Genomic DNA, 23,047 nt, shown 5'->3' on the forward strand with positions numbered 1-23,047 from the left:
ACCAGCTGACCAGGCAAACTAACAAGGGATCTGATGCTCCACCCTGCCCACCTAGGCTTGATCAGCTACTGTCCTCTCTATGTGCAGTCAGTGATCTGTGCTTCTAGGCCATCCTGTTCTACACAGCACATTACAGGACAGCCAGGGGCACATGGAAAGACCCGTCTCAAAAACACCAACTTCCACTCCCCCACACAGGAGGGAAAACCCCACCACTAAGTATAGAGCCTCTATACCTCATAAACTACTTGCACTAAAATGGAACTCAGGAAAACATGCTGAGGTGAATTACTGACCTCACAGACAATACTTAAACTGCTGACTAGTTCTTTTCAGCTATAGACAAATACTCTTAAACTGAATTAGCGCTTTGTCAGACCTAGGAAGTTGAATTTAGCTCTGGAAGAGAAGAGGCTATAGAATCATTCACGGAAAGCTTATTTGTTTGCTTGTTTGCTCTTGTGTCACCCAGGATGGCCTCAGAGTTAAGCAGCTGAGGATGCGTTTGAACACTTGTTCCTCCTGCTTCCAGCCCCTCAGTGATGGGATTAAAGGCATGTGCTACCACTGCCCGGCACAAAGCGTTTTTTAAGGAAATTAAAATTGGCTGGGCTTAGTGTGCACACCTTCCTTCACTCCGAGCACCTGGGAAGTAGAGGATCTCTCTGAGTTCAAGTCCATCCTGGCCTACATAGCAGTAAGCAACAGGACAGCTAAGACTACACAGTGAGACACTGCCTCAGAAAGAGAAAAGGGGGTCAAGAGAATAAACAAACAAACAAACAAACAAACAAACAAATGTATGTTTGCAGGAATTTATCATCCATCCCCCAGGAACTGGAACTATACCGAGACAAAAGGGCAGTTGGTCTAGTGACTCTGAAAAGCTGAGGTTCATGAGGACAGTTGCAAAACTATAGCGTTATAAGTAATCAAGAACACGTGAATGCCAGACAGTGTGCACTGTAAGGAGGCTGAGAAGTAAAGCAAGATCCTTGATCTTACCTGTACAAAATTACATATTCATGCCCTTGCTTCCTGGAGAGTCGATAGGCTGGTGTCACCCTTGTAATAGCGAGAAGAGACTTCAGCAGCAGTGACAATCGGTTGTATACAGTGTAGGAAACTTTGATTTCTTTGTCACACCTGAGGAGCACAAAAACACTGCCAGTCTATCTTTTGGGACGCTGCAAGTCTGCAAAACACATTCTGAACTAAAGATGTACTTAGAGCTCTACCAACACATTGCTGAAGTAAGCCAGCGTGTGCTTCTTCTTATATTAGACACAGGCAAGCACCAGAACCCTCTGTTTTTATCTACTTCTAAAAAGGCAGTATAAAAACAACCCAACAATATTGCAAATTGTACTCAACCTGCTGCTTATTTCCAAGGTTCTGTCTTATGAGCTATTTAGTTGTATGCTGAAAATCTGGAGGAAAAAACTTACTTGGTACAAAAATTTTGGATAATAACCTATCAACTACTTTCTATTCAAGAAAAACAAATGTCCATACTCCACACATGTTCTATTTGAAAACTCAAGCTTCGGGGCTGGAGAGATGGCTCAGTGGTTAAGAGCACTGACTGCTCTTCCAGAGGTCCTGAGTTGAGTTCCCAGCAATCACATGGTGGCTCACAACCATCTGTAATGGGATCCAAGGCCCTCTTCTGATGTGTCTGAGGACAGCTACAGTGTACTCGCATATATAAAATAAATAAGTCTTTAAAAAGAAAAAAAGAAAACTCAAGCTTCAGGCAGGTGGTGAGCTAATCTGCCTTGAAAAACAATAATAGGGAAGGAGTAAAATTCCAGCCCATCGAAGTATGGGAGACCTCACTGACGGCCATGTTGCTGGATCTTACAGGGGACTTCATCAGAGAACGAGCTGTTCTCTGGGAAAACAAGAAATCTTTTGCATGGCTGCTGTGGCTCCTTTCTCCATTCTGAGTGAATTGCCCTGGACACACACCCCTCTGAAGGTCATCTCTGTGCTAGGCTGGAAGCCAAGCGTGAAGCCCGTCATAGCCAAGCCTGCTGGCTCTGCTGAGTGGTCAGAACGCCTCTCTGTGGCTGACTACAAAGCCTGCTTTCACATGATGTCACTGCTTAGCCTCAGCCCCCATAACCAAGGAGTCTGACACAGAAACACTTACTTTTCATTCATTTCAAGACACCAAATTTCCAACTCCATAGAATCTCCCTACAGACGGGACAGGAGAAATATATTTCAATATAAATAAAGAAATAAACCAAAAGGAAAAAAAAACCCAACTTATTGAAAAACAGCAACTTTCTAAAAAGCTGGATCATTTTTATCTTACTTTTCAACAAACATGGAATTTTCCTTTTAACTAAAAATTAGAGAGGAGAGGGAGACAGAGAAATAAAGATTGAGAGACTGAACTTTCTTATCTTTTGTTACACTGGGGATCAACTGCAGGCTTCATGCTCTCTGTGAGTCTCCTCAGCAACACAGGCAGAATCTCCACACTTTGTGTTCGTGGTTACACTGTATACTATGACTAGCATTTTATTCAGCCACATCTCATATTTTTTTTAGTTATTTCTACTTTTTTTTAACCACTACAATAAAAATAAACAGCATTGAGGGGCAAGGCATAGTGGTCTACAACTGCAACCCCAGAGCTTGGGATGTGAAGGCAGGAGCATCAGGAGTTCAAGGTCACCCTTGGCTGTATAGCAAGCTTAAGGCAAGTCTGAACTATCTTGAGATTTTGTTACAAACAAACAGGGCTGGAAGAAAACACACACACACACACACACACACACACACACACGCACGCACGCACGCACGCACAAGCACTGAGAGATGTATACATCCTCTGTATACATCCTCAATCTCTAAGCACATTTCTAGATTTAAGGTAGCTGGCTAAGAAAATAGACTGTTTTCAGTTTGCCCTTTCTTCCTTAGTGTTGGGGGTGGGGCCACAGCATACACACTGAAGCCAGAGTACCATACTGTACCTTGTGCTGGTTCTCTTCTACTACACAGATTCAGGGAGCAAACGTCAGTCATCAGACTTGATGACAAGCGCCTCACCCACTGAGCCATACCAGCAAACCTAGGCTCTATTTTCTGAGACAGTCTGATGCTCACTTAGGCTGAACATACATTAAAATTGGAACAGGAGAGTCTCATATAAGATAGACTGGCTAAAAACCTCTCAATCCTTCTGCTTCCATTTCCCTAGTGCTGGGATGGGGTGGGGGCACCACACTGGACAGGAGTATGTGGTTTGGATAGTGCTTTGCAGGGCTCTGTACATGCACCTGGGCTATACTACTTGTCTCCATCTCCAGTCCTAAAACTTCGATGTACCTTCTCTAAACCACCCTTTAGAAAGGCTGAAAACATCCAAGTGATGGGAGAGCCTTTCACTTCACTTCTACAGGTGCCAATTTTAAAGTGACATCTGTCATGATAAATATTATTTGGGAGTTTCAACCCTACCTTTCATAATTTAGTTCCCAAATAAAAGACACAAAACATTTATATTTATAATAGGTCTTAAAGCATTAGAGCTGGGCAGATAACAACCTCTGTTATTTTCTCTACTTATCCATCATTATCACTTGAGATTTTAAGTAAATTTAGAATGCCACTACAGTTCACATGTGTTGCTTTTGAAATTAAAGCATTACACTGATTTAGAATCGAGGTGAACTATTTGAGCAGGGTGGTAGCACACAGGAGACAAGCGACAGGCAGATCTCTGTAAATTCTAGACTACAGTGGTCTACACCATGAGGTCAGGTGGGACTTCCTGCTGATAAAATAAAGCCAATTGCAAATAGTCTAAAATCCAAAATGACACATTTTTTTTCTTAAAGGTTCTATGTAATTTTTGCATAATAGTAAGTAAAAAATGTTCTTAGTAATGTAAAAGCTAAATGCACATCAATCTTAAATTCATATGAACAAAAAGGGAAACTGTAGAGAAAATATCCTGTGTATTGTATGGATTCATCACCTGTCAATTAAAAAAACTAATGTCCTATAGGAAAGAAAGGGTAGAATCTGGTGGGACATCTGGGAAGCAGAAAGAATTTTGGTGCCTGAGCACAGGTAACCAGTCATGTGGCACCATGTAGGTTAAAATAAATGGGTTATTTTAGTTATGATCTAGTTAGAGAAGAGCCTAGCTATATGGCCAAGGTATGTGTAAATATATTTTGTTTTTTTTTTTTTTTTTTTTTTTTTTTTTTTGGGTTTTTTGGTTTTTCGAGACAGGGTTTCTCTGTATAGCCCTGGCTGTCCTGGAGCTCACTTTGTAGACCAGGCTGGCCTCGAACTCAGAAATCCGCCTGCCTCTGGGATTAAAGGCGTGCGCCACCACGCCCGGCTGTAAATATATTTTGATCTGAGACTGATTTCTGGTGCATGGGGCTGGGAGGAAGAACCCGACCTAATGTCTACAGACATTAGTTTAGAAAAGGTTATTATTACTTAAGTTACTTTTTTTTTTAGCTGATTCCATTAGTGAAACCGTCCTGTATATTATTCTGAGCAAGTGAGCAAGAAAATGCTAAATGCAGAATTCCTCAGCCTTGTAACATTCCTGCATTATATAAGCATGGGCAATAACTAGGCTTAATACCCAGCATAACAAAAATAAATAAATAGATAAATAAATAAGCCCCAATTCAAAAAATGATGAGAAACTCAGAAAGAAAAGGAACATGTATCAAGCTAAAAATGAATTGGAAGCAGAGGATGAAGAGCCTTGCATGCAAAATAAGACCCCCAAGTCCAGCCGTTGCCTTACCTCAGAAGTCTTGAGTGAGATTTCCACACACATAGATCGCCCCACAGCAGGCAGCTGCCCTGACAGGGCCTTCTTTGCTTCATGGGTGACTTCTGGGATGTCTTTGATTGCTAAATTGAACTAAAAACCAAGAGCAATTTATGTGTGAAACCATCTCAAGGAGTATTATAGGGACATAGAGTAGTGCATGCAGGTATTGCTTTAGTATTAGAAACATTAAGCTACTTCTTCCTTCCCTATGGAAAACAGTTTGTACTGGAGCCTCTCAAGTCTCAGGCTATGGGAATGTAATGGCCCAGGGGAAAGGGGGAAGGGTCACAGAAGCTTAAACCACAGATACCCCAAATATGAGAATGGCAGGACTTGGCTGTCTCCCTGCTCTCAACCTGGTGCCATAAAGCTGCACCCCCACCCCCACCTCAATCAGAATCTATTACCCGACAGTTATAAGCCTCAGTCCTTGCTTAACTTGTTCATGTCCCGCCCTCCCTACAGCCCCTGAGTACTCAGATGAAGCATCTTCCAACACCCTTGCCATGGCCAAGGGCCAATGGTATGTGGTCACACAAACCATGGCTACCTCCCTAGGGGCATAAATACCCCCTTTCTTTCTAGCTGTCTTCAGATACTCCAGAAGAGAGTGTCAAATCTTGTTACAGATGGTTGTGAGCCACCATGTGGTTGCTGGGATTTGAACTCGGGACCTTTGGAAAAGCAGTCCGTGCTCTTAACCGCTAAGCCATCTCTCCAGCCCCCTAGATCCCCCTTTCTCCAAAGCTGTTCCGGGAATGTTTGTTGCCTGTGCACTCAGCTGACCAGGCTCCTGTACTGCACCTACAATTAGCTTCCCTCCCTCTAGGCCAATTCAGTGCACAATGGGCCTGGTTACCCCAAGGAGACATGGACAAGGGGCAGTATAAGGCTAAAAAGGTTACCTTCTACAAAGATTAGCAACCAAAAGACTATTTTATTTCTTAAGTACTAAATTTTACCATCTGTTACAGCAGAAAATCAAGGCCCAGATGAATAGGAGACTAATTTTTATAAAGAATGTACATACTCTCTATATAAGGAGTCAAATGATTTAGCAACCCTATAAGCAGTACGCCTCACATGGCAGTAGGACCTCTTATATTCATTCCTTTTGACAAACATCATACTGTATACACACCCATTAGCAAATAGAAATTTACCCAATCTGGCCGGGCAGTAGTGGTACACACCTTTAATCCCAGCGCTTGGGAGGCAGAGGCAGGAGGATTTCTGAGTTCGAGGCCAGCCTGGTCTACAAAGTGAGTTCCAGATCAGCCAGGGCTAAACAGAGAAACCGTCTCAAAAAACTGAAAAAAAGAAAGAAAGAAAGAAAGAAAGAAAGAAAGAAAGAAAGAAAGAAAGAGAGAGAGAGAGAAGGAGGGAGGGAGGGAGGGAGGGAGGGAGGGAGGGAGGGAGGGAGGGAAGGAGAGAGAGAGAGAGAGAGAAAGAAATTAATTAATTTACCCAATCTGAACCCGTCGGGGAAGATGATGAGCGGGTGCAAATCTTTTCTCCAAGTCGAGCCTGGACAATCACTTGGACAGTCTGAAACCAAAACACAAAATAAGAAATATGGCTTGAGCTTAGAGCCTGAGCACTGCCAGGAAAAGTGAAAGGGAATGGGAGAGAACCAGAGAAGAGGAAGAAAGAAGAAAAGAAAATGATTTAGATTCTTATGGGTTTAAAATTCTGCCTAAGCAGGGCTAAAAAGAGGCTAGCTACAGGCATGGTGGCACATGCCTTTAGCTCTGGCACTTGGGAGGCAGAGAAAGTGGATTTCTGAGAGTGACTTTGAGGACAGCCAGGGCTACACAGAGAAACCCTGTCTTGAAAACAAAAACAAAAAAAACCAACCAACCAACCAATGTGTATTATCTGTATTAGAGAAACAGATCTGTGAGTGTGTCTGAGAGGGTGAATGTAGGTGGGATCATCTCACTCACTGGGCTGGCATACACAGAAAACAGAAAGGGAAGCTGGAGAGACTACAGTAGCGAAGAGTGCTGGCTGCACAGTACTGATGACTAGAGTCGGGCCCCAGCACCCACAAAAGCCAGACCTGCTACATGTACCTGTAGCTCCACCTCTGAACAATTAACATCCTCTTTGAACCACCTGAGCACAAGTGTATACACACCACACATAAATAAGCGCACACGCACGCACGCTGCAGACTGACATTTAAGGACTGGCAAGATGGTTGGGTAGATTAAAGAAGTTGCCAGCAAACCTGAGGAACTAAATTCAATCACCATGACCCACATGGTGGAAGGAGGGAACAGACTCCTCTAAATTGTCTGCTGACTTCCACAAGTGCTGTGGTATGTGCACATTCGTGCATGTGTGTATACATCCCCACACACCCTACACCCCCACAAACACACCCACACAAACAAAAGGAGTAATAAGAATGTGAAGGGCTGGTGAGATGGCTCAGCAGTTAAGATCACTGACTGCTCTTCTGAAAGTCCTGAGTTCAAATCCCAGCAACCACATGGCGGCTCACAATCATCTGTAATGAGATCTGATGCCCTCTTCTGGTGTGTCTAAAGACAGCTACAGTGTACTTCCATATAATAAATGAATAAATAAATCTTAAAAAAAAAAAAAAGCCGGGCGTGGTGGCGTACACCTTTAATCCCAGCACTCAGGAGGCAGAGGCAGGTGGATTTCTGAGTTTGAGGCCAGCCTGGTCTACAAAGTGAGTTCCAGGACAGCCAGGGCTATACAGAAAACCCTGTTTTGAAAAACAAACAAACAAACAAACAAACAAACAGAATGTGAAAAGGGAAAATGGGAATACAGAGCAGTGCTCACACGTGTAATCCTAGCACTGGGAAGGCTGACGTGGGACTGTATGGGTTTGAGGCCTGCCTGGATTACAAAGTGAAACCTTATCTCAAAACCAAGAGTCAGCCAGATGAGCGCTGGAATTTTCATTTCTCTGCATCCTGATCCCACATGATGAGCCAGCAGCCTCCAGCCTTCAGGATAGACTACATTCTCTCAACTATGAGACAAAACAAAAGCTTCCTCCCTCAGGTTACTTCAAGAATTTGGTTACAGAACAAGGGAAGTCACTAACACACTGGACGTTCTGGTGTTAGTTGAAGCAGTGAGGAAGATGCCGAAAGGCTGCCCATTCCAGTTCAGTCTTTGTTCCCATCCCAAGGGAACATACAGTGCCAACAGCCTGAGATAACACTTTGACATTTCTACAGACAGCCTTATAAAAAAAATTTTTTTGAACAAGTAGCTGTGGAAAATTGGAAGCTACTTTTTAGTTACACCCCCAACTCCACCCCCACACTTCACAGTTTGGTTTACAACAGACAGAAGTATCCCCGAAAATGGGTAAGCTGCAAGCTGTTATGCTACACTTCCAACGGCGGCTCTGTAAGGGAGAAGTATGATAATATTTCTAGCTGTCCCCGGCTCAAGAAAATGGCCATATTACCTTGAGGGCAAAAAACTTAATAAACTTGTCCAAGTCCTTCCTGTCCTGGGAGCTGAGTTCAGTTTCCATTGCCTGCTGGAACCTGTAACAGAACACAAGAGAAGCGATGACAAATGTGACTAACCTGTTTAAAAACAGATCACTACGTCAGAGCACAGACGGGAGCCTACTAGCTGTACAACAGTCATGTGGGAGTGGGAGAAGAGATTTCCTTCAAAGATACCAAAGGAGAAAACATTAAAATACTATCACTTGAGGAAACTAATCCCACACAAGCAGCCATATCTAGGAACCTACGAAATATGAGGTCAATTAGACTCACTCTGAAGTTTTGAATATGATGGAGGGGAGGGGCCAAACTCCAGTGCTGTGGGCTTCTGGAGACTTGTCTCTACCCTTCCATGTTGCCATAGGGATGTAGACACATGACTGCCTGGCTTTACGTGAGTTCTAGGGACTCAAACTCAAGTCCTCAAACTTGTGCAACAAGTACTTTACCCAATGAGTCACCACCCAAGCCAGATTGTGAAACTTTGAGCTTTAAATAGAATTTATCTAACTTTCATGAGAAGCATTGCTAACACAAATGAGTTAATCTACATTACTTCAAAAGACCACCAATCACTCTCACTTTTGAAGACTCCAGATCTGTTCTGAGAAGCTAGTGACAGGAAAAGCTATCTTCAGAATAAAGAACTCATATGGGAACACTTCAGTCTCAAGGAAGATCACAAATTTCCAAAGCACATTGGTGCCCACCCTCTCATCTAGCCTAGGGTAAACGTGTATGAACTGGTTTGAAATGATAAGAAGGAATAAAACATTTAGGAAAAGAAGAGCATGAATGTCATGCTAGTAATGGAGTAAAAGATGTTTGGAAATATGAAGTATCCATTTTCTTTTCTTTTCCAAGACAGACAGACATTTTGCTTCCTGAGACCCGCTTCTGAAACTTCATGCCCAACATTATTCAGTAATTCAGGGACTAACAACGCTTATAAGAGCAATCATCCACAATGCTAGAGAGGTAGCTCAATGGTTAAGAGCACTTGCTGGATAGAAATTTGGATCCCAGTACCACGTCAGTTCACAGATGCCTGTATCTCTGGCTCCAAATGCTAAGAGGCCTCCTCTGTTTTCCCTGGGTGCCCCACCACACAGACGTACACTCATATAAATTAAAAACAACACACCTGGGCTAGCGCACTAGTTGTTTGTCCAGAGGGTCTCAGTTCAATTCCCAGAACCTACATGGCAGCTCACAACTGTAAGTAATTCCAGTTCCAGGGGATCTGACCCCCTCATACAGATATACATGCAGGCAAAACACTAATGTACAATAAAATAACAAAAAATTAAAAATAAAAAACACCCTAGAATCCCATAAATGTTGGATGGATGTGGCAGCCCATCTGTAATCCCAGTCCTTGGATCCCAGAGCAAGCTGGCTAGCTGGACTAGCCACATCAATGAGCTCTGAGTTCAAGTTCGAGACCCTGACTTGATACATAAGGAGAGAAGCAACTGAGGAAGATACCTGATATCAAACTGTCTTCTTCATGCACTGTACATACACATATATATATGTGCACATATATATATGCACTGTACATACATATATATATATATATATATATATATATATATATACATATACATGTACTCCCACACATGCATAAAAACACGAAAAAAAGGGGAGAAAGGAAACGCACTCAAATAGGCAAAGAAGTTAAGAGTCAAGCATGATGACCCGTGCACCCGACTCCAGAGCTTGGAAGACGGAGGCAGGATTTAATTTATTTATTTTTTGGTTTTCGAGACAGGGTTTCTCTGTGTAGCCCTGGCTGTCCTGGAACTCACTCTGTAGACCAGGCTTTCCTGGAACTCAGAAATCTGCCTGCCTCTGCCTCCCAAGTGCTGGGATTAAAGGCGTGTGCCACCATGACTGGAGAGGAGGATTATTTTGAAGCTTGCTTGTGGACTCATCTCTATCTCAAAACAAGAGTAAAAAGGGGCATAAGCTGGGCATACAGCTTAGTAGTAGACAACTTACCTATCATGTGTGAGGCCCTAGATTCAACATTCGACAAAACAAAACTGAAAAGTTAAACCATTCTTGTTTGCAGAACAACTTTACAAGTTAAAAAAAAATTAAAATAAAAAAATTTGGACCTTATGGCAAGTGCCTTTAATCTCTGCACTGTGGAGAAAGAGACAGGCAGATCTCTATGTACTTAAGATCAGCAGGGTCCACAGAGGGAGCTCCAAGATAGCTCGGGCTCTGTAGAGAGACACTGACACTGACTTAAAATAAAATAAATAAACACCCTAAATACTCTAACAAAGAAACCATTACACTTAAAAATTGAATCCAGCAAAATTTCAGTATGATACTGAAATTGGTACCTTTACATATACCAAGGAAAACTATGTAAATAGAAAAGGTAAAAAAAAAAAGTAATATACAGCTACAAAGACTATTTATTAATTAATTTAATCAAAGTAGTAAAAGACCTTACGGGGCTGGAGAGATAGCTCAATGGTTAAGAGCACTGACTGCTCTTCTAGAGGTCCTGAGTTCAATCCCAGCAACCACATGGTGGTTCACAACCATCTATAATGGGATCTGATGCCCTCTTCTGGTGTGTCCGAGTATAGGGACAGTGTACTCATATACGTAAAATAAATAAATCTTAAAAAAAAAAAGCTTAGCTCAAGACTACAAAACAATCAAAAAAGACACAAGATATACTGTGCTCACAGAATAGAATAGCTAATCTTGAAAATGTGATCTACAGGGTCAACCCAATTCCTATCAAAATTCTAATGACATTCATCACAGAAACAGAAAAAACAAACAAACAAACAAACCCAACCCTAAGACATGTAGAATCAGAAAAACTTCCCAAAGATCTGCAGCAATCTTGAGCAAAAAGAATAAAAGCAAGGACTGCTGTGCCATATAACTTTAAAATACACAGAGTGACCAAATTAGCAAGGTACCGTCATAAATACAGATACAGACCAAAGGGACAGAATAGAAAGCTCAGAAATAGACCCATATGTTTTTCTGTCAAAAGACTTTTGACAAAGGTACAAAAAGTACAGAAAAGAAAAAGACAGTCTTTTCAATGAACAGTGTTGGGAAAATTGGACGTTCATATATAGAGCTAAACCAGAAGCGTATGTATCATATTTTTAAAAATCCATTCAAAATGGACTAAAGACTTAAATGTTTAAAATCTGAAACTATGAGAAGTGCTAGAAGAAGAAGACAAAAAAACTCCATGACATTGGTCTGGGCAATGTTATTTATAGATATGACTTCAAACACGTGGGGCTGGAAACAAAACTAAAGATCTTTTGTGTGTGTGTGTATGTGTGTGTCTTGAGGCCTTTTTGTCTATAAACACTCTTCTGCTCAGCTCATCAGAACATTTATTTCCTCACATGAACTGCTGTCCAATTTTAGGATCCAAAATAAAACCAATCTGCAACTGTGAATGACTGCTATGTCCTTTTAACAGGGCTCACCACCCCAAGGTCCCAAAGCAACAGGGAAACAAATGGAAGATAAAAATGTACTGCAGAATTACACTGACCTTATTCTTCACCCTCAAGGAGAGTTATTATAGTCTTGCCACAGAACTACCAGTATACACATTATGTGTTGTGGCTTTCTGTGCAACTGGCAGCACCAAAAGAATTGTGTAGCTACAATTATGGAAACCCAAAAGATTCTGATCTCCCGCGGGGAAAAAGCTATCTTTCAGGCAGCCATGTCTGCTGGTCCCTACACCTGCTCATTTAAACACTCAATTTGCCTTTGCAATATAAATAAATAAATAGTAGCTTCACGTTTTCTTTTGCTTTTTTGAGAAATCTAAGAATACAAAGGGAAACTTGGTGTGAACATTTACAGGAGATCTACAGGGCTAAGGAGATGCCTCAGGGGGCAAGCGTGAGGACTTGAGTTTAAATTCTAAGAACTACCATCTACTACTATGGGTGGCAGTGTGCAATCCCAGTGGTTTTACATCAAGATGGGAGGCACAGACAGGAGAATCCCTGGAAAAACAAGGGTTAACCAGCCTGAACAATGCAGCTGTGAAGGAGACACTGACTCAACCAAGGTGGAATTTGAAGACTGACACACAAAGTTGTTTTCTGATCTTCCCACTTGTGCTAGTCAAACACACCCACACTCTTACACACAGAATAAAGAAAAATAAGAAGATCCACAACTGAACATTTTTCCCCATCCTTTACTATAATGGTCAGTTATTAAATGCTATTGTGGAGAAATATTTGCTAAGGCTTCTTTGTTTTGTTTTGTTTTTTCCCAGAGACAGGGTTTCTCTGTGTAGCCCTGGCTGTCCTGGAACTCAGAAATCTGCCTGCCTCTGCCTCCCAAGTGCTGTGATTAAAGGCGTGTGTCACCACTGCCCGGCGAGGCTTCTTCTTCACAGCGCTCCTAGGAATGCAGCCTGTATTTCTTGGCTAGTTAACTTTGCCTCTGGAAACTTAGGCTATAAAGCTCAAGCAGACCACTGGGGGCTAATTATAGTAAAGCACAGTCATCGGACTGTTCTTAGGACCCAGAAGTCTGGGCAACCTCTGCAGGGTGACTTCCAGTTATCCCCATGCAATGTCAGGGGTAAAAATCGGTGGGCTGATTCTGAAAAGGTAATGAGTCTTGCTGGCACCTTCAGGACAGAACTTAGTCATGGAAACTGCCAAGCAGTGATCCTGTGTCAAGTCCAGGATGGGAGACACATTCGAGAGAACTAGTTCTATTAGTTTGGACAAGGTTTTGAGGACAACATCAGTTATAAGGGACTTTCTGAGTAAAAATCTAAGTAAAAGTAGTGAATATGTTCCCTTTCCTAAAACAGGGCACTTGGGGAAAGGAAGCCATTACAGTACATGGTAGACTGCAATCACTCCACTATAAACTCTATACACTCCTTCCTCTAACAGGGTCCCTTCTTTTGACAGGAGTCAGCACTTGCTGAGCAGAGACTGTTATCATTCTGGTTACGTGTACCCTCCTAACCTTGCTCCTCTCCAAATCGGCTATGCAGCTCCAAGTTCTCTTTAAGATGGAGTTCTGAGGTAGCCCCTACTGTCTTCTCAAAATTGTTGGCCTTTAAATAAATCCAATTCCTTCCTGTCACTTGTCCTAGTCTATAGCCATACAACCCTGATAGTGACTTCTAGTTCCCTTCTCTTGAATATCAGTCTTTGACACTTAATTCTAGGAATACTAACTACAAAGGAAAATGGGGTTCAACTTCTGCTACAATCAATCAATCAATCAATAAATAAATTAATAAGTAAAATCTAATCAGAGAACTAGAAAGCTGAGGCAGAAGGATCTTGGTTCTAGCCTAGGCTCAAAACAAGTAAGCTATTAAGAACAAAAACCAGTCTAGAGTCTTGTTCCTTAAACTGTACAGTTTGAACTTTCATTTCTGTAGACTAAAAGATAGTTTCTGCTCATGTTTTAATATTTTAACTATTTTATTTAAACATACTTGTATTTTGCCTGTATGTGTCTCTGTATACGGCATGTGTTCGGGCCCCACAGAAGTCCAAGGAGGCCACCAGATCTCCTGGAACTGGAACTACAGATGGTTGTAAACCACTGATGGGAGTGAAATTATGATCTTGGCTCCTTGCCCTTTAATCCCAGCACCAGGAAGACAAATGCAGGTGGATCTCTGTGAGCTCTAGGCCAACATGGCCCACATAGTGTGTTCCAGGCCAGGAAGAGCTACAAAGTGAGACCCTGTCTCAAAAACAAACACAGACAGTGAGGAGGATTATAAGCAGACACAAACATGGTCAAGAGCAGGCATAAAGGGAACATACAAGTTCTAGAAGATGCCAGGCAGAGGTAGCACACACCTTTGATCCTAGCATTCAGGAGGCAGAGGTAACAGGATTTCTGTCCTCTTGAGGCTAGCCTGGTCTACAGAGTATGTTCCAGGACAACCAGGGCTAAAAAAAAAGGGACAAGGGCAGCCTATCAGTCCTCTCTCATAAAAGGCAAACAAGCTAGAGGTGTAGTCAGAGGTAGAGCACTTGTGTGACTGGGCATCTCTATGCTACTCTTGCTAAGGCAAGAAGACTGCCAGGAGTTCATGAATTACTTTTTGGGTAGTATAGGCTCAGCAGTTAGGGGCATGGGGCTGCTCTTCCAGAGAACCCAGTTTCTCTCTCTCTCTCTCTCTCTCTCTCTCTCTCCCTCTCCCTCTCCCTCTCCCTCTCCCTCTCCCTCTCCCTCTCCCTCTCCCTCTCCCTCTCCCTCTCCCTCTCTCCCTCTCCCTCTCTTATTTTTTGAGACAGGGTTTCTCTGTGTAGCCACTCAGATATCCCCCTGCCTCTGCCTCCCAAGTGCTGGGATTAAAGGCGTGCACCACCACCGCCTGGCTGAGAACCCAGTTTCAATTCCCAGTACAGACATGGAAAATCACAACTGTCTGTACTCAAGGTCCAGTGGATCCAGGTCCTTCACATGGCAAACACATAGGCCAAACACCAGATGTACATAAGAATAAATAAATAAAATTTTCTAAATTGTGTACAGGTTTTTATGTTAATGCTTCAATTCTCTTAGGTCTACGCTTCTAAGTGAAATTCACAGATCATACAGTCATTCAACACTTAACATTGTGTGGGACAACAAAACTACTTTTAAATGCAGCTGTACCACTTCACATTTTGAGTGCTGGAGATAAACTTTAAGATCATGACATGAAATGGGGTGGGGGTGGGGCAGAGAGACAGCTTAGCTGCTTAGAGTAGATTCTGCACTTGCAGAGGACCAAAGTCTGATGCCCAGGACCTACTTACTACACAGCGGTTCAGAGGCTCTTTAGCTTCAGGGGATCTGGGGCTCTCCTCTGGCTCCACATACCCTGCATGTACATAGTGTCCATATATACGTGAACACTCATATACATGAAATAATATTAAAAACAGAATGAAACAAAGACAAAAGAACAAAGATGAACATTTTCTTTCAGAACACCATTACATAGTTATTAGTTATAGGATTTTAAGTTTTTAATGTGTTTTTTTTTTCTTTTTCTTTTTTGGGGGGGGTTTTTTGAGACAGGGTTTCTCTATGTAGCCCTGGCTGTCTTCGAACTCACTCTGTAGACCAGGCTGGCCTGGAACTCAGAAATCCACCTGCCTCTGCTTCCCAAGTGCCAAGATTAGAGGCGTGCGCTACCGCTGCCCAGTTTCAATGTATTTTTAAAGATTTAACTTATTTTTAATTTATATGCTCTTAACTGTTAGACATCTCTCCAGCCTATGTTTTTCAATTTTAAAAAAATATTTATGTGTAGAATTGTTGTGCCCACGTGTATATATGTGTACCACATGTATGCCTGGTGTCTGCAGAAATCAAAAAAGAGCATTAGATCTCCTGGAACTACAGGAGTTACAGATGTTTGTGAGCTACTACATGGGTACTGGAGATCAAATATAGGTCCTCTACAAAAGCAACAAGTGTTCTTTTTCTATTTTATTTTGGTAAAGTATGTATGACATAAATTGGTTTTGGGGGGGGGCTGGGAAGAAAATTCAGTGGTTAACAGCACTTATATACAAACAGGAGGACCTAAGTTTGGATCCGCACCACTCCCGGAAAAAAAAATCAAGGTGTGGCCAGGTAAACTTTGTAATCACAGAATTGGTGGGGGCAGCAGGAGTACAGGAAAATCAGTGGGCTTGCTGGCAAAACTATCTCTGGGTTCAGTAAGTCTGTCTAAAGAAGGCATGTCCTGCCATATCCAGGGATCCACCCCATAATCAGCATCCAAACGCTGACACCATTGCATACACTAGCAAGATTTTATTGAAAGGACCCAGATGTAGCTGTCTCTTGTGAGACTATGCCAGGGCCTAGCAAACACAGAAGTGGATGCTCACAGTCAGCTAATGGATGGATCACAGGGCTCCCAATGGAGGAGCTAGAGAAAGTAGCCAAGGAGCTAAAGGGATCTGCAACCCTATAGGTGGAACAACATTATGAACTAACCAGTACCCCGGAGCTCTTGACTCTAGCTGCATATGTATCAAAAGATGGCCTAGTCGGCCATCACTGGAAAGAGAGGCCCATTGGACACGCAAACTTTATATGCCCCAGTACAGGGGAACGCCAGGGCCAAAAAGGGGGAGTGGGTGGGTAGGGGAGTGGGGGTGGGTGGGTATGGGGGACTTTTGGTATAGCATTGGAAATATAAATGAGCTAAATACCTAATTAAAAAATGGAAAAAAAAAAAAAAAAAAAAGAAGGCCATGTCCTGCTCTGGCCTCAGCAGAGGTACTAGCACAACATATTATACCACCACCACTAGGCATCATCTGAACCAGACAGACATGGTTATTCGCATCTATAATCCCAATAAGATACTGTAGTAAAAGCATAAATAAATCTGGAGTAGTGAGCTGGCTTGTGATCACAGCATGTGGGAGGTAGAGAAGGATCAGCAGTTGAAAGTCATCCTTGGCTGAACAGAGAAAATTGAGAGCACCCCTACCCCACCCACCCACCACACCCCGGGTTACAACGAGATTCTACATCAAAATCAAAGGAACAAAGAGACACATGTGAGAATGTGGCAAAGTCTAGAAATTTGTCCCCAGCACCACAAAGACAAAACAAAATCAAGTATGACCCTGGCTAGGGTGCCTAGCAAACACATTAAAGTTGGTTTTGTTATGTTCAAACCTTATCACCACATAAAAGTAAAATTTACCATCTTGCCCATTTTTTTAGTAAACAGTTCAATGGTATCAAATATACCCACAATATATTACCACCAGGAGCATCCATTCCAAACTGTTTTCATCTTACAAATCTGAAACTGTGTAGACATTAAGCCATATCTTCCCATTCCAAAACTCTTCCAGCACCTGGCAATTACCAAGGGCCATGACTGGGTACTCTAAGTATCACAGAATCTTACAGTATTTATCTACTGTGACTAGCTTACTTCCCTTAGCATAATGTCCTAAAGATGTGTTCATATGCCAGCATCTACAGTCCGGAGGCATCTCTACAGTCCTTGTTTGATTTTTTGAGACAGTTATTTCTTCAGGTATGTGCTCTAGTTTCCTGTTGCTGTGCTGTGACAAATACCATGACCAAATAAATAAATAATCATTAGGAATGAGCCTTGTGACAAACAATTTCAGATCCCACCCTGGTCTACATACAGAGTTTCAGGTTAGCAAGAGTTACATGTAAAGACCCTATCTCAAAAACAAACAAACAAAAAAGGGTGGTATTTCAAATTATAGTTTCAGTCCAACACTGAAGGAAGTCAGAGCAGGCACTTGAAGCTAGAATCTGAAGTTTGACTGCTTGCTCTTCTGTGCAGTAATTGCCTCCAGGGAACTCACACACACAAGAGTGCAGCAGGAACCATGAAGCCCAGAAATACCCAACTAGAGATGGTGCAGTCCATTGACCTTCTATGTCATTTAGTAAACAAAACAAAGCCCCACAGAACAATCTGGTAAAGTCCACCCAGACTCCTTTTCCAGGTGATTTCTAAGCCATGGCAAGTTAGACAGTATATTTGAGAAGCATCTTTTGGAAATGAAGTAACACTACATATGAATTGTTCTTATCCACTTACTTACCTGATGTACTTACTTGAGTTGCTTCTGTTTTAACTCTGATTAACAATGCTGCTACCAACACAAGTGTCAATTCTTAGTATACACGCAGGAGCGACGCTGCTAGATCATGCAAGTCTAAAGTTTCATTTTCTTTTCTTTCTGTCTTTCAAGACAGGGTTTTCCTGTGTACTCCTGGCTGTACTGAAATCACTCTGTAGTCGAGACTGGCTTTTAATTCAGAGACGGCCTCAAGCAACACCACCTCCAGGCTTTATTTTATTTAAGGAACTGAGTGAATGTACATTCCCACTAGTCTCAAAGGATTCCTTTTCAACTCCTGTATCACGTGCTTTTGTGTGTGTTACTCCTTATCCCCTTGGTTTTGGACTATTCTCCGGGAGGCCCAGAAGTAGGGAGTATGACCTTCAGTTAGAGATCTTATCAAGATCTTAGTGATAGGTGGGTTACCGGCCTTCCGACCCCACCCAGACTTGTCTTGTTTTCTATGGTATTTATTTCCATTTTAAGTCTATGGGTGTTTTGCCTGAACACCATATTCACACAAAGGCCATAAACAGGGTATTGGATTCCCTGAAATGAATTACAGTGATCTTATGGAATCAACCCTGAGTTTCCTGGAAGAGTAGTCAGTGCTTTTAACCACTGAACAATCTCCAGCCACCATACATTTCTCTCCAATCAGATTTGATTTTTGAGGAACTGTTTCACTATATTGCTTGACAAAATTCACATTTTGAGTGAAATGTCTTTTTGTTTGTTTTGATTTTTTACAAAGATTTATTTATTTTATGTATATGAGTACACTGTTGCTGTCTTCAGACACATCAGAAGAGGGCATCAGATCCCATTACAGATGGTTGTGAGCCACCATGTGGTTGCTGGGAATTGAACTCAGGACCTCTGGAAGAGCAGTCAGTGCTCTTAACCACTGAGCCATCTCTACAGTCCTTGTTTTGATTTTTTGAGACAGTTATTTCTTCAGGTATCCCTGGTTGTCCTAGAACTTACTCTTTAGATCATCAGGTTGGCCTTGAAACTCAGAACCTGTGCCTCCTGAGTGCTAAATCTAAAGGTGTGGCCAATTGTGAACTGTCTTTTGTTTTTCAAATGAGGCTAGGTTTAAACTACCTGGCCTCAGGTTAGGGATGGTCTACAGAGACCAAGTCTTTACCCACTGGAAAGTTTAACTCCATCCTTGTAAGAAAGATAACAGTTAAGAGTAAATTCCATAGAAACTTATAAGTTTTTATAATTGCACTAACTTGTTCATCTCTTTGGGGTGAGATATTTTTGTGGTGTGCATCAGAGGATAGCTTGTGGGAGTTAGTTCTTTCCTTCTACCATGTGGGTCCCCAGGATTAAACTCAGGTAATCAGGCATGGCAGCAAGTGATATCCATCCAAAAAAAAACCCTTTTAAATCAGATATGGTAACTTTCCAAGTTATTCAACACCAACTGAAGTGCTAATGTAATAAAGTCAAAGTCGGGGTAAGGCAACATGGCTCAGCAAGTAACGACACAAAGATGGAAGGACACGACTGACTGACTCCACACACTCATTTTGGCATCTGAGTATACTCCCAACAACTAATTTAAAAAAAGAAAGAGCCGGGTGTGGTGGCGCACACCTTTAATCCCAGCAGTCGGGAGGCAGAGGCAGGCAGATTTCTGAGTTTGAGGCCAGCCTGGTCTACAAAGTGAGCTCCAGGACAGCCAGGGCTATGTAGAGAAACCCTGTCTCGAAAAACCAAAAAAAAGAAAGAAAGAAAGACAGACAGACAAGAAGGCAACAATGGAAGGAGTGAAAAAGTGATATTCTGATAAATCAGAATTTTGGACTGCAAAATTGTTCAGTGCCTAAAATGTTTACTACCCATGAATGAGGACCTAATTTCATGTTCACAGCATCCATGTAAAACCCAGGCAATACAGAAAGCAGCTCTAGCCCATCACCATGGAGGTAGACACATAGGGAATGTGGGAAGCTTGCTAGCCAGCCCGCATAAGCAAAGCAGCAAGCTCCAGGTGTCCTGAGACCTTGTCACCACATTTAAGACAGAAGTTAACAGAAAACACCTGATTTTGACTTTAAGGGTGCACACAAATGCACACACACACAGATGTGGGTGCAGACAGAAATCAGAATTTTCAGTGGAAAAATCAGAATATAATCTCTAGAACTATAGTAGCTATTTATGTTTACATACCAAACAACACAGCAATAAAATACATGAAGCAAAAATTCCTAGAGGGATGGTGAGATGGCTCGGCAGGTAAAGGAATTTGCCACAAGGCCTAATGACATGGGTTTTATCCTTGTACCCTCATGGTAAAAAGAGAAACTACTCCCACACATTCTCTGTCCTTCACAAGTGCCCTGGCACACATGTGCCTATTCACATAAACAAAATCCAAAAAATAAACTCGGCTGAGGGAGGAGAGAAAAAAAATCCACAAAGGGTTAAAGGTAAAATAATTAACAAAACAATAAATCTTTATTTAAAACAGAGTAATTAACATCCACCTCAGAGAATCTGACCTTAATGCCATCTTAAGTTATCTTTAAATAAGAAAGCCATTGACAATACTAAAAGGGAGAGGTAACCCCTTTAAAATGACTGTAAAAATGACTTTAAAAGAACTGTAAATGTCTTTTCTTTTCTTTTTTTTTTTTTTTTTTTGGTATTTTCGAGACAGGGTTTCTCTGTGTAGCCCTGGCTGTCCTGGAACTCACTCTGTAGACCAGGCTGGCCTCGAACTCAGAAATCCGCCTGCCTCTGCCTCCCAAGTGCTGGAATTAAAGGCGTGTGTCACCACCGCCCGGCGTGTAAAATGTCTTTTAATTCTACATTTTATTCATATATCTGTGAACCAGAAGTGGAAGCAGCATTTTCCAAAGCTGTAATCCTGTTATGACTTCTATTAATTCTTCACTTAGCCAATACTTTTCCTAACAGTCAACTGTACTTGGCCATTCAGTTGCTTTTCTAAGTAGCGGTGATTCACACTGTCATCCCTTCTCGTGTGCCCAAGGACATTAGGCTGCCTGTGCTGCTTACAATGGCCTTCAGAAGACTTTTCTTTTCTAAGATTTATTTATTATTATATGTAAGTACACTGTAGCTGTCTTCAGACACTCCATAAGAGTGCATCATGGTGTATTACAGATGGTTGTGAGCTGCCATGTGGTTGCTGGGATTTGAACTCAAGACCTCTGGAAGAGCAGTCAGTGCTCTTAACCACTGAGCCATTTCTCCAGCCCCGCAGAAGACTTTTCTAATAAGTTGCTCCAATGCACTCTACAGTTAAAAGCAGGCAGGTATTTAAAATGAATGTGAAAATAATTTTAATGAGTTATAAGCCTTTAAAAGATTTAAATTCAGTCTATAGTGTTTGGTATGGTAGTTCACACTTCTAGTATTCAGGAGGAAGAGATTCAGGAGTTCAAGGTCACCCAAAACTATATAAAGTGAAAACCAGCCTAGGCTATATAAATATCCTGTCTCAAAAACCTACAAGAGCAGATAGATAGATAGTGTTGTTTGGTTGTATTACATGCCTATAGCCCAGACCTGGGGAGTCAGAGGCAATAGGACTGCTAACAAGTTCAATACTAGCCTAGTCTACATAGTGAGTTCCAGGCCAACAAGTGTAATACACAAAAAGATCTTGTCTCAAAAAGCAGAGATTAATTGGTTGTGAATATAGCTCTGTAGTAGACTGAGCAGAGTGATAGGTTAAACCTCAAGTAAGAACACGTATGTGTTTGTGTATAGATATATAATTATTGTATACATATAAACATATACATATAAATAAATTTATACATATTTCATTAGGAGAATTTCAAAACTAGACATGATGGTATATGCTAGATAATCTCAACACTTACGATGCCGGGAAAGGAGGATCAGTAACTCAAGGCAAACAAACCCTGGCTGCATAGGTGAACCCTGTTTCCAACTATCCCAACCTAGGCCTGTGACAGCCTGCGTCGGTATTCTCAGCTCCTCAGGAGGCTGAGTGAAGAAGATAACTGAAGCACAGGAGTTTAAGGCCAACCTGGGCTACGGGCTACCACCGAAGTGGGGAGGGGGGAGCCAACAAAGGAATGTTACCTTGAGGATAGATTGAGCAGATTAACTAGGAAAAAAGTGAATGAGAGATTTACAACCCAAGAAGGTGCTTAGCCACTTAATTCAGAGATTTAATGAGAATAGGTTTTCGCAGGTTATTCCACTGCCAGTAAGAACATAGTCCCCTTTTTCACTAGTCAAGTCACCCTCACTTACAGGAGGACTTCATACTTGGCATTAAAAATTTTTTTTGATTGACTGAAAACTTACCTAACCTACCTTGATACCCAACACCGGAGTTACGGCCCTACAAATGTTCTCCAATAGATCTTTTTGACATAACTCAAAGAGACAATAAAGTAGCAAGAAAATTTCGGGGGATGTCTGTAACGGTTGGGACGCCTCAAGAGCCAACAGGGTCTACACCAACCCAACTTCTCGTAGAAAACATAATCAGGGGATTATGGAACTGAACCTCGGTTGCTTGGCTTGGGCGTCCCCAAGGTGGTGGCCAAGGGAACACAGATCAGTGACCTCCCACTCGGGGGCGCTGAAAGATCCGGGGGTTATTACCCTCAAAAGTGAGTACCTGCGAAGCTACGGCACAGAGAGTGGCTCCGGGCTCTCATTCCGGAGGCCGGGGCCTGGGGCCGGCCAACTGCACCTCCCAGCAGAGGGTTCCGCGCTCCCGGGCGGTAGTGACAGCACAGGTCGCAGAGAGATATCTCACGCTAACGAGGCTCCGGGATCCCAGAACTGAAAAAGCTGTCGGACTGGTGTGGACTGGTTTTTCTCAGAGCTTCCCCTTCACACGTCAAACGATCTCTCCCGCCCTAAGCCAGCAACCAGTCGCTGCCCGGCGCCGCCATCCTTAGTGTTTGTTTTCATCCGCTTCAGTGCAGGCGGTGGGGAGGTAGAGCGCTACGGAGGAAATGCAGCTGCCTAAATTCAGCTGCACTTTCGCTACACCACAAACGACCTATTTAATATTTCTGTACATCAGAGTCTTCAAGAAAGGCGGCTTA

The 23,047-nt window shown here is 42.3% G+C and overlaps 1 protein-coding gene across 8 annotated transcripts in view; it reads right to left on the reverse strand.

Annotated features, from left to right (window-relative positions):
* The window catches only part of Atg13 (autophagy related 13), a 35,986-nt gene extending 13,024 nt beyond the window's left edge, over window positions 1–22,962 (reverse strand). For 7 of the 8 annotated variants that reach the window (NM_145528.3, NM_001355420.1, NM_001355421.1 and 4 more), the window contains exons 1-6: window positions 22,612–22,957; window positions 8,283–8,364; window positions 6,290–6,370; window positions 4,793–4,912; window positions 2,156–2,202; window positions 1,006–1,146 (exon numbers count right to left, since the gene is read on the reverse strand). In NM_145528.3, coding sequence (NP_663503.1) covers window positions 1,006–1,146; window positions 2,156–2,202; window positions 4,793–4,912; window positions 6,290–6,370; window positions 8,283–8,351 — 458 coding nt within the window. In that variant the 5' untranslated portion in view covers window positions 8,352–8,364; window positions 22,612–22,957. Of the gene's footprint in view, window positions 1–1,005; window positions 1,147–2,155; window positions 2,203–4,792; window positions 4,913–6,289; window positions 6,371–8,282; window positions 8,365–22,611 lie in introns of all 8 variants that reach the window. The other variant, XM_006499892.2, reaches the window with a different exon arrangement.
* Window positions 22,963–23,047: the final 85 nt, after the last annotated feature.

Source organism: Mus musculus, chromosome 2 (genome assembly GCF_000001635.26).
Source record: "Mus musculus strain C57BL/6J chromosome 2, GRCm38.p6 C57BL/6J".
NCBI lineage: Eukaryota > Metazoa > Chordata > Mammalia > Rodentia > Muridae > Mus > Mus musculus.